The sequence below is a fragment of the Melopsittacus undulatus genome, chromosome 9, assembly GCF_012275295.1.
Source record: "Melopsittacus undulatus isolate bMelUnd1 chromosome 9, bMelUnd1.mat.Z, whole genome shotgun sequence".
Taxonomy (NCBI): domain Eukaryota; kingdom Metazoa; phylum Chordata; class Aves; order Psittaciformes; family Psittaculidae; genus Melopsittacus; species Melopsittacus undulatus.
Window position 1 is genome coordinate 12,215,356 of NC_047535.1, and position 13,863 is coordinate 12,229,218.

Sequence of the window (13,863 nt, forward strand, 5' to 3'; positions counted from 1 at the left end):
GGGTGCGATGGGGAGCATCAGGGGGACTTGAGGACAGGGGCACCCTGTGTTCCTTGTCCCCAAGGGACGGGGCAGGAGCCAGCATGAGGAGCACCCAAGGACATTTCCTGCACCTGAGGCTTTTACGTGGCATTTCTTTACACAAAGAAAAGCAAATAAGCTCCAGCAGGGTGTCACCAGGAGCACCAACACACAGAGCAGGCAGGCAAACACCAGCTGGAGAACACCCCCAGGGCAGTGCAGCAAGAACCTCCCTGAACTGTGCCAGGGGCTCTTCCAAACCTCCTCCACGTCAGCCAACTGCACCCATGGGTTGGCCCACCCCCGGGGTAACCACAGAGCCCCCAGAGGAGCTGAGGTGTCTGTCACCACCATCACACAGCACCTGGGCTTGGCACAGGGACAAGGGACCCCATGCACCTGATTTGTACTGGGTGCACTGGGAGCATCCAAAACCACACCAGGCGCACAAGCCCCAGAAATCCCCAATCCTAAACCTCTAAACCTCATTTTTAGGGCATAAACCCCACTTTAAGGTTGAACCCATTGAGCACCACTCTGGGTTATAAAAAAAGAACTCCAAACCCCTTTGAACAGGGTGAGTGCCTACTGGGGATGGAGCAGCACTGGGGTGGCATCTTGCACCCATTGGTCACCCACAAACTCAAAGGCTTCAACAGTCCTGTAACACGAGGGCTTTGGAGCAGCAGCTTTGGCCAGAAACATGGCCAAGCCCCAGCATCCCAGGGAACTAACCCTCCCGAAAAAATGGGGGGACACCACCCCCATCCCCACTTGGCCACCATCGCCTCCGCTGGGGCTTTCCAAGTTGTGTTGTTTCCTTGCATTTCACTCATCTTCATGCATTTTGCTCTATGGGCCTGGCTTGGTGGGAGGTGGAATTCGGGTTGCGGATGCTCAAGGGAGGAGCAAAGGCCCTGCCGGAGCCCCAGTGCCGCATCCCGCAGTCTCTGCTGCCACCTAGTGAGGAAACCGCACCCGGGTGTCCTGCACCCGGAGCTTCCCTGCCTTTGGGGGTACCCCCAAAAGCCACCCTGATTCTCCTGCTCCAGCCAGGGCTACGCCCCCAACCGGGTTCCCCTCCTCAGCATGGCCAAGGTGACAAACAGAATGACACACAGCATGGAAAAACGCTGCTGAGCATCCACCAGCATCCATCCAGCCCCAGGTACAACCAGCGCTGGCTCAAAGGGAGAACAAGGTAATGGCACCCATTCCCAAACCCACACAAGGACCGGGCTGTCCCCATGTAATCTACGCCCTGAGGCTGCAGCCTGTGAAGGAGCACCAGGGCAGCACCGATACTGGGGTGCCTGGCTCGGCAGCAGACAGCAACATGCTAGAAAATCTTGGGTTTATTTCACTTAAAAGCCGTTCCAGGCCTGGGAGAGCAGCGAGCGCTGCCCCAGGCACAGGGATTTGGCCCCATCAGCACTTGTAGTTCCCAAAAAACAGGAAAGAAAACCGAAAGGAATCCCACAGGAATCACCCCAGAGTGCTCCTGGGGGAGCCTGTGGGACAAACCCTGCGGGACTCAACTCCACACTCAGCACAGCCACGCTGCGATCCAGGACCTTCCCCAGTGTCAGGCACAGGCTCCGTTTGGGATGTCTGAACGAGGGGAATGGGCTACTGCAGCCTTGGTCTGGCACCAAGCGCCTGGTCTGGGGGACCCTAAAGTGCTTTGCAGGGGACACAGACACACACACACCCCGAGATGGGCCGGTGCTCCAGGAGAGAAGGGCTGGAAGCCAGCACAGAGCCCAGCAGAGCTGGGGGGCCTGGGTTGTACCCCCACCCTTGGGTGCTGCCCCACAGTGCTGGTGGCCCCTTTCTCCCTGTCCCTCCACACCCCCAGGGCTGGGGCTGTTCCTCCAGCTGCGGTCCCAGGGGTACTGAGAAGGGGACAAAGAGGCAGGTTCAGCCCAAAGCCACTGCCCGGGCTCCACCCAGAGCAGCAGCAGCAACAAATCCCCACGTCTGGGGGTTCCCAGGGAGCCTAAAGTCATCTTTGAACAGGAAAAATCCAAGCCTGGGATAAAAACCAGCACCCATTTTAGCAGCAAGTCCTAAGGAGAGGTCCAACCGCTTGGCAGCCCTGAGCCATCGTCCAGTGCTACAGCACAGCAGCATCCCGGGGAGAAAACAGGTTTCCAGTGGGACGGGGAGTTGGCACCAGTGGCCGTGAGCTGGCCAAGAGGTCCCAGCAGGAGCAGGTGCCAGGAGGAAGAGAGAAGATACTTGGTCCCATGTTACCGGCTGAGGGAAAACCAGGTCCTGTGCAACAGCCACAGCCGGGAGGACTCAGCACCGGGATCCACACATGGGGTGACACCATCCCGGCATCTGTCCTCAGCCAGCGCTGGGGGCAATAGTCACCTGCAAGCAGAGAGATGGGTGAGACAGCAGCCATGGAAGCACCATGGGCATGTGAAGGGAGTCACCCCCATGTCCCCAACCCAAGGAACCCACTCGTGTCAGTCTGTTCTCCCAAGGAACAAGGGATGGGACAAGAGGAAACGGCCTCAAGCTGCACCAGGGCAGGTTTAGATGGAGCTGAGGAACAATTCCTTCCCCAGAGGGTGCTCAGGCATTGGAACAGGCTGCCCAGGGCAGGGCTGCAGGCACCTTCCCTCCAAGTGCTCACACAGCGTGGAGACGAGGCCTCAGTGCCATGGGTTAGGGGTGGCCTGGGCAGTGCTGGGAACAGTTGGACTGGATGAGCTTAAAGGGCTTTTCAAACCTGGTTGATTCTGTGATTCTGTGCCCATCTCTTGATGATGCTCATGGTCATGTTAGCCTCAGGGCACAGCCTGGCTCCACCCCAGTGCTTCCTACGACCAGAAACCAGCCCCAAACCCACAAGTAAAGCTTCTTCCCAAGGGCTGAAAGTCTCAGGGTCAGCAGAGGTTTCCTCAGTCACACAAACCAGCAGCTGATGGGATCTTCCAGCACATGGGGAGGACAGCTAAAGGTCTACCATCAGCCATCCCAACAGCAGGACAAAGGACGAGGAACCCCTGGGATGTGGCACGGAGCCATTGGTCTTTGCATCTCGGGTCCTCCACTCATGGTGCCACCGCCCTGCACCGAAGTGTCCCTGGGGGCCCCTCACCTCCTGTGTCCACGGGAGAGGTAGTCCCGGTTGAGCGAGCAGAGCTGCTGCTCCAGGCGGAAGATGCGGAACGCCAGGTACGACGAGGACACGACCAGGAGGCAGATGCTGGGGGCAGAGGAACAAGCACCAACGCTCAGTGGCCAGTGGTTGAGTTGGATGTTCCCAGGGTACCCCTGTCCCCCTCCCCCCCCCACAGCTGCTCCACACACTCACAGCACGATGAAGATCTTCAGGAGCTGGTAGTCGGAGGGCCTCAGCTCTGCCACGCAGCTCGGCTCCACCTCCAGCTCCTCCTCTGTGTTTATTGCACTTTCTGCAACACAAGCCCAGAGTCAGCAGCACAGCATCGGGCTCATGCTCCTCGACTGCCCAGAGCCTTCAGGTATCAGCTACTCCTCCCTCACAGGCACATGCTGAGGGCTCAGACCCCACAGCCAGACCACATCCCATCCCCAGGAGCCCATCACTGACTCCCAGCTGCAGCCCTGCTCATCTGCAAGGCAGAAACTCCCTCCATGAGAGCACAGGACGGATGAAGGTGGATCTATGGAGGTTTACACCCAGCACATGGTGTAGGGCAGGGCCCAACCCGTGTCCTCACACCGAACACAGCCCTCACCTGAAACCAGGGGCTCCTCGGAGGTGAAGGAGCTCTCCTTGGTGCTCAGGCTGCTGACGGAGGCCCGGTGGATGCACTGGTAGTCGGTGTCTGGCAGTGACAGGGATAGGGAAGCGGGTGACACCTTCCTCCACTTGCCCTCAGGGACAATCACCTCCTGCAGGAACAGCCCCAGGGGAGCAACGGAGCCATAGTCAGCACCTCCATCGAGCACCAACAGACCCAAAACAGCATCCTAAGGTGGAGCTGATGCTACTTAGGACAACAGTCCCATGGGGATGGAGGTTCCTACTGCCATAGGAAGGACTTGCCCACACATCCCATGCTTGCCCCAAATCACAGAATCTCAGAATGGTTTGGGTTGAAGGGACTTTAAAGCTCACCCAGCTCCAACCCCTGCCACAGGCAGGGACACCTTCCACTAGAGCAGCTTGCTCCAAGCCCCTGTGTCCAACCTGGCCTTGAACACTGCCAGGGATGGGGCAGCCACAGCTTCTCTGGGCACCCTGTGCCAGCGCCTCAGCACCCTCACAGGGAAGAGCTTCTGCCCTGTATCTAAACTAAATTTCCCTGTTCAGTTTAAACCCATCACCCCTTGTCCTGTCACTACAGGCCCTCTCCAGCATCCAATATCAATTGCCACCTCCTCCACCCCTTGAAGCTCAACATGGCCTCCCACCATCCTCCAAGAGCCCCTCACCTGCCCCATGGCTCAGCATCCCAGAGAAGCACTGAATGGACCAGGGTCCATTCCATTCCGTGCACCAGGGTAACCGACATGGAGAGGGGTTCCCTTGCTCATGTGTCTCCAGGGCTGGAGCTACTGAAGGGCTGCAGCGCTCAGAAGCACTGAGAGGAGCTCCTGATTCAGCCCTTGAGAAGTGTCTTCAACCCCTGGGATGCCACCAGCCCTGTCTCTCAAGGGCCACTTCAATTGTCACTTCCTGCACCCAGCCGGTGCACAGGGCCACTAGCCCATGGAGGACACAGTGCCCATTGTCCCTGTATAGCCCAGCACAGCCACAGCTTCATGATGGAACAGAGGCAGGGATGGGCCATCCATATTTAATGGAGAGGACACATCCTGCTGGCTAGGGACAAAGTCACTGCAGGCGGAGCAGAGCCCTGCTGTGCTCCAAAGGCACCAGGATGAGACCCCTCATGCTCCCTTGGTCACGCTCTTCATTCTCCCAGCCTCCTGGCTCTGAGCCATCCCACTCACCCCACAGGTTTTGGGATAATTCAACCGTATTTCCAGCCTGTTATCCATGTTCATGGCTGCGAACAGCACCAGCCAGCAGGAGCAGAGCACCAGCATTGCCCACATCGCTCTGAGTTTTTCCACCTCTGTACAGACCCCCAAGAGCAAGAGGCTCGTGCTCAGCCATGGGCTGCCCAAACCATCCTCCTGACCCATCTGTTTGTGCCACCCCAGGGGGTGAGCATCCCAGAGGACGCGCTTTGAAGGCAACAGCCACATCCTCACATGACCTTTGTCAGCCCCGAGGGGAGAGGGACCAACTCCACACTGGACGTGGCTGCACCAGCACTGGGAAGGTGTTAAACCCAGCCAGGGGACACTCTCCTGCCCACAGCAGGAGTTCACAGGGCTCCTTCCCTCTCCCAGAGCTGCCCTGACCCTCACCAGTGACACAGCATCAGGCTCCTCCGTCAGCTCCTTCAAGCTCAAGCTCTTCTTACTTGAAACCTGGAAGGAGAAAAGAACAGGTGGGAATGGTGCTGCCCCTCCCAGCCCCAACTGGCACCAGGAAACTGAGCATTGACTTTCCTGGAGACTCCCTGAAGAGCAGTTGCTTAAAGCTTGCGAGCACAGGGATGTGAGGACAAAGAGCATCCGGCAGAGGACAGGGCCCTGCATCCCTGCTTCCCATCACCGAAAACCCTATGGGGCCATGGCTCTGATGGAGCCTCAGCTTCCAGCAGAGGGGATAAAGCATTGTGAGGAGAGAAACAGGAATATGTAGGCAGAGCCCAGTACATTTCAAAGGATAAATCCCCCAGTTTGGCAATGGAGCTGAGTCACCTGAATCACCACCCCACACAGCCAGCAGACACCCTGCCGGGTGGGGAAGGGCCCCAGCACTGCTTCCCACGTGCTTCAAAGGCAAGGAAAGGGAGATGCCCACAGTCCTGCTCTCCAGCTCCAGGGCTGATGCTCCAGGGCTCTTCCCTCCTTAGACATTTTAATTCAAATTTTCCTTGACTTTGTACCATTTTTCCTCCCCTTCAAACTCCAGGCCTGGGGCATGGGCCCCAATGTGCAGAGTGGCAGAACTCGTATTACTACCGGATTATGCATAATTCACCTACACACCCTGGGAGAGAACAGGAACTCCGGGCTCTGCCTCTGTCATCCATGACCCAGAAAAGCCCAGCAGCAACTCCTGGGGACAAGATGTGCACTGGGCATGGTTCCTGTCCCTTGCTGCAGGGTGAGGATGCTGGGAAGAGGCAGCAGGGCACCAGGGAGGGCTTTGGGAGCATCTGAAGCCATGATGGGGGGTCTGAAGTGTTCTGGTCCCTGAAACACAGCCCTGGAGGCCAATGCAGAGCCCTGTGGCCACCAAAACACAGGGTGAAGGGTACCTGCAGGTGCGTGCAGACTCTCCTCAGGACATCATAGACACTGTCACGGGAGATGAGGGACACAAAGATGTACTGCAAGAGAAAGAGAGGAGCTGCCAGGAGAGATTCCCCCATCCCGAGCCCGGTTCTCCACAGGCAGGGAACAGACAGAGATGTCCTGCCCTTGACTCTCCCCTCCTGCAGGAGCCGCATCCCCCTGCAGGCACCTCCCTGCGGAGCTCCCTGCTGTTATTTTTGCAGCCACCTAAAACCTGGACCAGATTTTTTTGGGGTCAGTTTTGCTCAGCTGCTCTTCCCGTGGGGCCTCCCGGGATCAGCCCAGAGGGATGTGGCAGCAAACAGGGCCGGGAGCGATGGAAAACATCCCTGTGGGTTGGCACAAGGGGACACGGGGCAGCACTTCCCTCACCTGATACAGAGCAGCTTTGCAACCAGATTGCTTTGAACACCCAAATCCTGCAGGAATCACCTCCTCCCAAAACCCCACAGGAATAACTGTGGCAGGGGATGGGCAACGCACGCTGCTGACAGCAAGCAAAGACTCAAGACACACCAGACAGGACCACGTCAGTTCACTGCAGCCAACACCCACTGTGATTTAGCAGCTGGAAATTCAGCCCCTTATCCAAGCTTTCCGGCAGCTGGGATGAACACCAGCCCCTCCCCTGCTTGTGCTTAAGGAGTTTAAAGGTTTTATTTGAGCCTGGTGGGGATTTGTCAGGCTCGACCGAGTTTCACTTGGGCTTTACTTTGCCCAGAAACAAAGTGAAATTCAGAAACAAAAGCAAAGCCCTGGCTGGCTGCCAGCATGGACAGCACTGCTCCATTCCCAGCTGGAATCGCTTCATTCCCTGCTCTCAAAGCAGAGCTAACTCGGACCAGGGCTGCAGTGAGGCTCTGGTGTTACCTTCCTGCTGGCGTTGGTGGTGATGGCCAAGCCATTGGGCAGCAGCCGAGCAGTCTTGTGCTTCTTTATCAGCTGCACGGACACCACCGGGATCACCACCTGGAGGACAAAGAGACATGGGGATGGGGCGAGCTCCAGGAGGCTCCTTCACAAGGCAGACACACAGCACACAGTAGAATTACACTCCAAGCAGAGCAGCAGCACGGGGATTCAGACAGCTTGGGGTTTATTAGAGCTCACCTCATCCCCTTGCACTAATCTCGGCTCAGAGACAGTTTCTACTGAAACAAAACAGCAGCGACATGGGGAAATCCCCCCCCCCCCCGGTCAGTCTGAAACCCATCACAAACCCAGGGAGTTAAAACTAAAGCAGGATGTAATCCATGGCAGGATGACTTCGTTGAACCCCATCAGGTATTTGTTTAAAGTGGCTGATGGAAACAGTTCAGTTCTTCAGCCCAGTTTTAAAGGAAGTCATCTCTCCCCAAGACCTTAATCAGCCACAAAGCTAATGGGGAAGCTTCAGACTGTAAATCAAGAAGAAAAGCCAGGAGAGATTCAAATCTTCCCCCCCCACACCCCTCAAAGCTTTGATCTTGCTTTGAATGCTGCTGTGGCTTGTAGGAGGTTTTACATCAGGGAACTCTAAACCAAATCAATATTTGGGTTCCCCAGGCTGATGGTAGGGGTGATCTGAGGAGGAGAAGCAGCCACACTCCTCTCAAAAGCACAGAGGCTTTTGATGCTAATTTTGGGGTTATTTGGGTGCAGGAGGGGATAACTGCTTTGTAGCCACATCTATGAGCCCTACGGGACTGGGGTGAGCTGGCCCCAACGTTACCTTGATATCCTTCCCAAAAAGGTTTGCGTAGAAGCAGAGCCAGTTGGGGGAGATGTAAAGCCTTCCCTGGATGAGGATGTCCCTCTGGAGCGCGCAGGAGCAAACTGCAAGGCAGACAAAGGGCCATGGCAGACCACGGGCCAGATCCTGCCACCACCATGCCCGTCCCTCACTGCATCACCCACCTTTCAACACGCTCTCCTCCGTGGGGATGTCCTTGAACAGCTTGTGGTACTGGGAGTTGTACTTGCTAGCAGCCTGAAAGCGAAGCAAAGCAAGGTTATCCGGTGAGCTCGTTGATGAGGAGACCCCTCAAAACACCCTCCTGCAACAAAACCTCCCTCTGCCCACACCTGGGACCGGCGCAGGGGGGTCCCACCGGGCTGGGGACGCTGGGCACGAAGGGCTGGAGGAGGCTCAGATGATCCCGCACCCAGCAAACACTGCGCCATCATCCCAGGTAAACATCCCCCCTTAATGCCTATGGAGGCTGTGGAGCCTCTGCGAGGAGCTGGGCTTCTCCCAGCCTCATCCGCAGGCGATTTATCTTGCCCAGCGGCTTCTCTCCTCCTCCTCGAGCTGTTCCCTTATCCGGGGCACGGTGACAGCACTTGCTCTGTGCCCATCACACCGCGCCATCCAGCTATTTATATTCCGGGTGTCTCTTCAAAGGCTGCCGCGGGAGGCTCGGCAGGTTCTGGGGATAAGCAAAAGGCTCCAAAGCAGTTTGGAGCTGTGCAGTAAGTCAGCTCCCCTGCCCCAGAGCTCCCAGTGCTCCCAGGGACATGGCAGAGCCCTCCTGTCCTGCCCGCAGTGACAGGGTCACCTTTGCACCACACACCCCATCACTGGATGAGCTGGGCTGTAAGAGGATCAAGGCTCAGCACCACCTGGGGTTGGCTCAGACACCCCCCAGAGAGACGCCGGGGTGGTGGGAGTGCTGGTGGGGTGTTTTAGGGGGAAGGGGTGGGTCATGGTATCACCTCCAAGCTACCCCCAAGAAACACTCCCCAGCCCCAGCACAGCCCCATAACCCCCACAGAGGCCTCTGATTAATCATCAGAATGTTTTTCTTCTCTGTCTTCTTTGTGGGGAAAGGCAAAACAACTCCTCCCCCTGCTACTGCCCCTTCCAAAGCATCTCCTGTTTGCAGGTGGACCAAAAAGCTCTACTTCGGGCATGATCTGAACAACCAAAAAGGTTCAAACAGATGGGAACTGAGCTGCATACAGTCAAGATTTCTGCTCCCTCCATAGCTCTGGATGGAAAATCCTGAGCATGCTTGCAAGGCAGATCACAGACCAGCTGAAACCATCACTGGCTCCCCTGGAAACGCAGACAGGAGCCTCTGCCCTACACCAGTCGCAGGCTCCTCCATGGCAAATGGCCAGGGTCGGGCTCCAAGGAACCAGCCCGTTCACTCACGACGCTCAAGACTTACCACTTCCCGGTGGCATTTCTTGATGTCCTCATCCTTCAGGGCTTCATTCAGGCGGAGGCTGGAAGGCAAAATAACAATCCTCATGTGAGTGAGGAGTCCCACATCTCACCCACTCCCTCAAACACGGGAGCTGCAAGACAAGACACAGCAAGATGTAGAGGATGCAAGAGAGACCTGGGAAGGCACATTTGGATGTTAAGTAACAGCTGATGGTGGAGGCACCAGCACTGAGGTGCCTGTACCCAAATACACCCTAGCACCTGGGGAAGGAAGCCCGGCAGCAGCAGGGACAGGTTAGGAGCAGCTTCAGCCAGGGCAAGGTTTCCCCAGGGAAAGCACACATGGAAATTTGGGAACATGCCCCGGCAGGAGGATGGGCCCAGGGGGATCCATCTGCATCCACCATGCCAGCAAATGAAGGAGAAACTGCAGAGACAGTGAAATCCGCCCAGCAACCCCAGCAGCGGGAATACTGGTCCCTTCCCCAAACCCCCCTTCCCTCCCTGCCAATATGTAAGAGAGAAAGCAAAAGGACCCCCTGTGCCCACTCTGAGCCGGTGGGATACACCTGGGGGCTTGGAGGCAGCAGGGATGCTGCAGGAGATCACAACAGGAAGGACAAAGCACAAACACTCGACCGCAGACCCTGCTGCCCCTCACCTGCCATCGAGGGAATCCAAACTCCTCTGCTTGTGGGATGTCTCTAGCTTCTCACGGCCGTGCATGGGCTCGGGGCTCTTCAGGGGAGCTGCTTTTTCATGCATCGGCTTGGCACTGCAAGGAGAAGCCCATTAGCCCCCAAGGGAGAGGGAAAGATGGAAGAGATGTGGTTTGGAGCCATAAATGCACTCCCTTCAGTCCCAGCCTGCACACTGTGGTTGGTATCTGCCAGTCAAGGACAGCAGGAACATTGCTGTGACTTCCCACGTCACGTGGAGGAAAAAATAAGGACATTCCTTGCCAGGAACTCCTCGGCACTTGCAGCCGAGCAGCCAAAGAGCAGCACTTGCTCCCATAGCACCCTCCACAGCAGAGCCACTCCTCAGGAACCAGGTTTATGGAACTTCCCAGAGATTCTGACCAGTGAGGGCCAGGATCTGTTCCTCTGTGTTGGCAGAACAGCGTCTTCCCAGGGCAGAGCCCTTGCCAAGGGCACCAACTCCCTGGTTTCATCCCTCCCCTCTCCTTAAAGCCTGTTATTTGCTATCACGGGTTTTATCAGAGGTGCTTATCAGCTGTGACAGGTAAAGCAAACACACTCCCAGGGAGGTTATCACCCAGTGGGCCAGAAAGGTGACACATCCGCCCCTGGCAAACCGCAACCAGAGATTGCTGCCACGTGGCTGGCACCAGGAGCCAAAGTGGAGCACAGTCCCAGGGCACAGGGGCTGCAGCAGCGATCCACAGGCTCCGGCAGTGCAGAAGAGCCCAGAAACAGCCTCCAGAATATGGAGAGGAAATTACTCAAGAGAAGAGGCAGAGCAGGTGGGGCACAGGCAGGATGGACAGCACAGAGCTGGAGCACATCCCGGTGCCCGCAGGGGTGATGCAGTGCGGCAGAAGCCATACCAACCACTTCCTACAGGCAGAGGGGCTCTTCTGCCGCCTGTGCTTCCCTGGACACACCCTGCACCCACTCCAAGGGACTCATCTGAAGAGAAACCCATCTCAATGACTCCCTACAGACCCAGGGAGAACCAGGATGGGGGTGCTGCACCCCGACAGCGCAAGACCCCATGTCCCCGTAGCCTCAGGGGCCTGACAAGATGCTGTCCCGATGCAATGGAGCCAGGCTGAATCCCAGCTGGAAGCACAGGGACTGCTCCCTGAAGATGCAGCACATACACAGGGCTGCAGAAAACCTGAACACAAGTGACCAGGCTTGGAACCAGCTCCCAGCTCCCCACAGCCAGTGTGTGCAAAGGAAACAAACTGCCCGCATGGTCCCCAAACCCAAGCATTGTGGGATGGGATGATCACACTGAGGTGTGGGGGGGAGGGCTTTAGGAGAAGCTCAGGTCAAAGGATGTGTCTGGAAGAGAAGGGAGACTCTATCAGCAAGAAGCACCAAAATAACATCCCTTGGCATCGCAGCAAAGGCTTTGTCCCTGCCTGATTCCTCCACCACCCCATGGCTCTGGGACAGGCAGCATGTCCCAGATGGTGATGCCACATGGATGCCACACTGCCCTGAAGCTAAAACTTCTACCATGGAGGCACCGAAGCCTTCACCCCCCTGCCCCCATGCTGGGCAAAGGGGCTCCAGCCTGCTCCAGAGCCTCCCTCTCCAGCGCTCAGCCCGCTCCATCCCTGCATCATCCCTTAAATCCCCACTGCTTAATCCAGGCAAGCGGATTTAGTCCTGACCAGGCTGACGCCAAGGGGCACCACAAAGGGGATGGGGAGAGGTGCCCTTGCTTGAGGAGACGGCACCAAGAACCCCTCCCCAGGGTCACCAAACACACAGAAATCCCTTAGAATGAGGAAGGCCAAAGGCTGGAGGGCACCTGGAATGCTCCATGGCCCTGTCCTGGCTTTCTCTCCCCCACATGGTCACTGCCAGGGACAAGTCCTGGATAAGATGGTCTCAGACAGGGTGCCAGGAGCAGGCTGCTCCAGGGAGGGGCTGGGGGCTATGAGGAGCATCCGCAGCCCAGCAGAGACACTGCAGCAGCTGCCTCAGTTGCCCTCAATAGATCTTGCTCTGTCCCGGCTCCCAGATACATCAGGAATAGAGATCCAGGGTTCAGGAGCACAGCGTAAGATAAGGCTGGGCTCCACAGAGCTGATGGGGAGGTCTCCCTGCCAAGAGCCACTTCCAGTGCAAGCACAGGGAGAAAACCAGGCTGTCCTCAAGGGATGTTCTTAGCAGGAAACCACTCCTGCAGGAAAATCACCATTCCCAGCATCCCAGACTACAAGTGGAGCAGGAACAGTTGGAGTGTGGATCCCCCAAGACAAGGCGGAGCCGGTGGGCACAGGAATTCCCAACAAAGGGAAAACACTGCTGTCCCCTGCCCACTGTCCCGAGGCAGACAGCCCCTTCCAGAGACCCCCAGCTCACTTCCAGGCTGCAGCTTGGCCAGGAGGCACCCGGAGTTTCTCCCTCTCCCCAGACCAACATCTGCCTTTCCTTACGCGATGCTGGGATCCAGCCTGGGAACGATCCGTCGAGAGCCCCTCCAACAGCGCTGGATTTTCCCTGGAACCCTTTCCCGCTGCCGGCACGAGCACGGGGGAAGCGCGTGGCAGAGGCAGGAGAGAGGGAGGGAGGGATTTGCCTCCCAAAACTAAAAGCCGAGGATCAGAGCCAGAGGGAGGCACCTGCGGCTGTGCTGCCTCGGCCCGAGCGAGCCCGGGCGGGATCCGCCGAGCTGCCCTTGTTCCCGGCTTTCAAGGTCATTTCAGTCCCGTGTGCTGGCTGCTGGAGCGGAGCCACCGCCGAGGATGCTGGAGGGGAACGGCGGGTCCCGAGCAGCGCTGTCAGGGGAGAGACAGGAGTTCAAGGCCGGCACGGAGACACGGCTCCGGGTGCGTGTGTGCAGCAGGGCCCCACACCGCCTCCCTCAGTGCACCCCGGTGTCCCCCCCAGGCACGGCCCGCCCCGGGGCGCTGCGCCCGGTGGGTCACGGCCGGGCCGACAGCCAGGGCCTCGCTCCCAGGGCCGCCCCCAGCACCCGGGATACCGGGATCCACCGGTCCCCAGAGCCCCGCGCCAGGGGGACGGCGTTGCCGCCGGCTCCGCGGGGCAACCCCGGATGGGGGGAGCTCGTCCGAAGCCCAGCACCGAGGGCAGCGCCCGGGGCCGGCCCCAGCCTCCCCCCGGGCTGGGAGCACCCCTCGGCCGAGGCGGAACCAGCGGTCCCCGGGCCGGGCAGCGGCGGGACCCCCCCCCGGGCCGAGCCGTCCCCTCAGAGCGGGAGGCGGAGCTCGGTGCTTCCGCGCTCCCCTCACGGCGCTGCGCCGCCGGCCGGGGGCAGGCCGAGGGCGGGCACCGGACTCGCAGCGGCAGCGGGGGCACCCCTCGGCTCCGCACCGCGCCCCGGGCACCCCCGGTCCCCCCGCGGCCGCCTCACACCGCCCCCCCCCCCCGGCCCGTACCTGCGCGGCGGCCCCGCGCTGCCCGGCGCCGTCATGCCCCGCGCGCCCGGCCTCCTCGCGGCATCCCGACGCCTTCCCATTGGCTGCCCGCCGCCAAACCCCACCCCCTCCGCGCACCCCCATTGGCCACCGCGCTCAGCTCTACTCCCCCGACCACGGCGCCTCGCCGCGCCCACTAGCGGGAAGGGGCGGGGCTTACCGGGGGCCC

General features: G+C 58.8%; 1 protein-coding gene across 4 annotated transcripts; it reads right to left on the minus strand.

The window, feature by feature from the left end:
* Positions 1-1,358: 1,358 nt before the first annotated feature.
* On the minus strand, positions 1,359-13,713 carry GRAMD2A (GRAM domain containing 2A). Of its 4 annotated transcripts, none has more exons than XM_034066361.1 (13): positions 13,656-13,713; positions 12,879-13,034; positions 10,215-10,328; positions 9,555-9,612; positions 8,299-8,371; positions 8,114-8,217; positions 7,273-7,371; positions 6,366-6,437; positions 5,404-5,466; positions 3,759-3,915; positions 3,353-3,452; positions 3,137-3,244; positions 1,359-2,400 (listed from the first exon to the last, which is right to left on the minus strand). In XM_034066361.1, the coding sequence occupies exons 3-13, from the start codon at positions 10,316-10,318 to the stop codon at positions 2,397-2,399; spliced, it is 942 nt and encodes a 313-aa protein (XP_033922252.1). In that variant the 5' UTR covers positions 10,319-10,328; positions 12,879-13,034; positions 13,656-13,713; the 3' UTR covers positions 1,359-2,396. The 4 variants fall into 4 exon arrangements, with proteins under 4 accessions (XP_033922252.1, XP_033922250.1, XP_033922251.1 ...); XM_034066359.1 differs by having other exon boundaries at positions 12,693-13,034; XM_034066360.1 differs by lacking the exon at positions 13,656-13,713 and having other exon boundaries at positions 12,693-13,192.
* Positions 13,714-13,863: the final 150 nt, after the last annotated feature.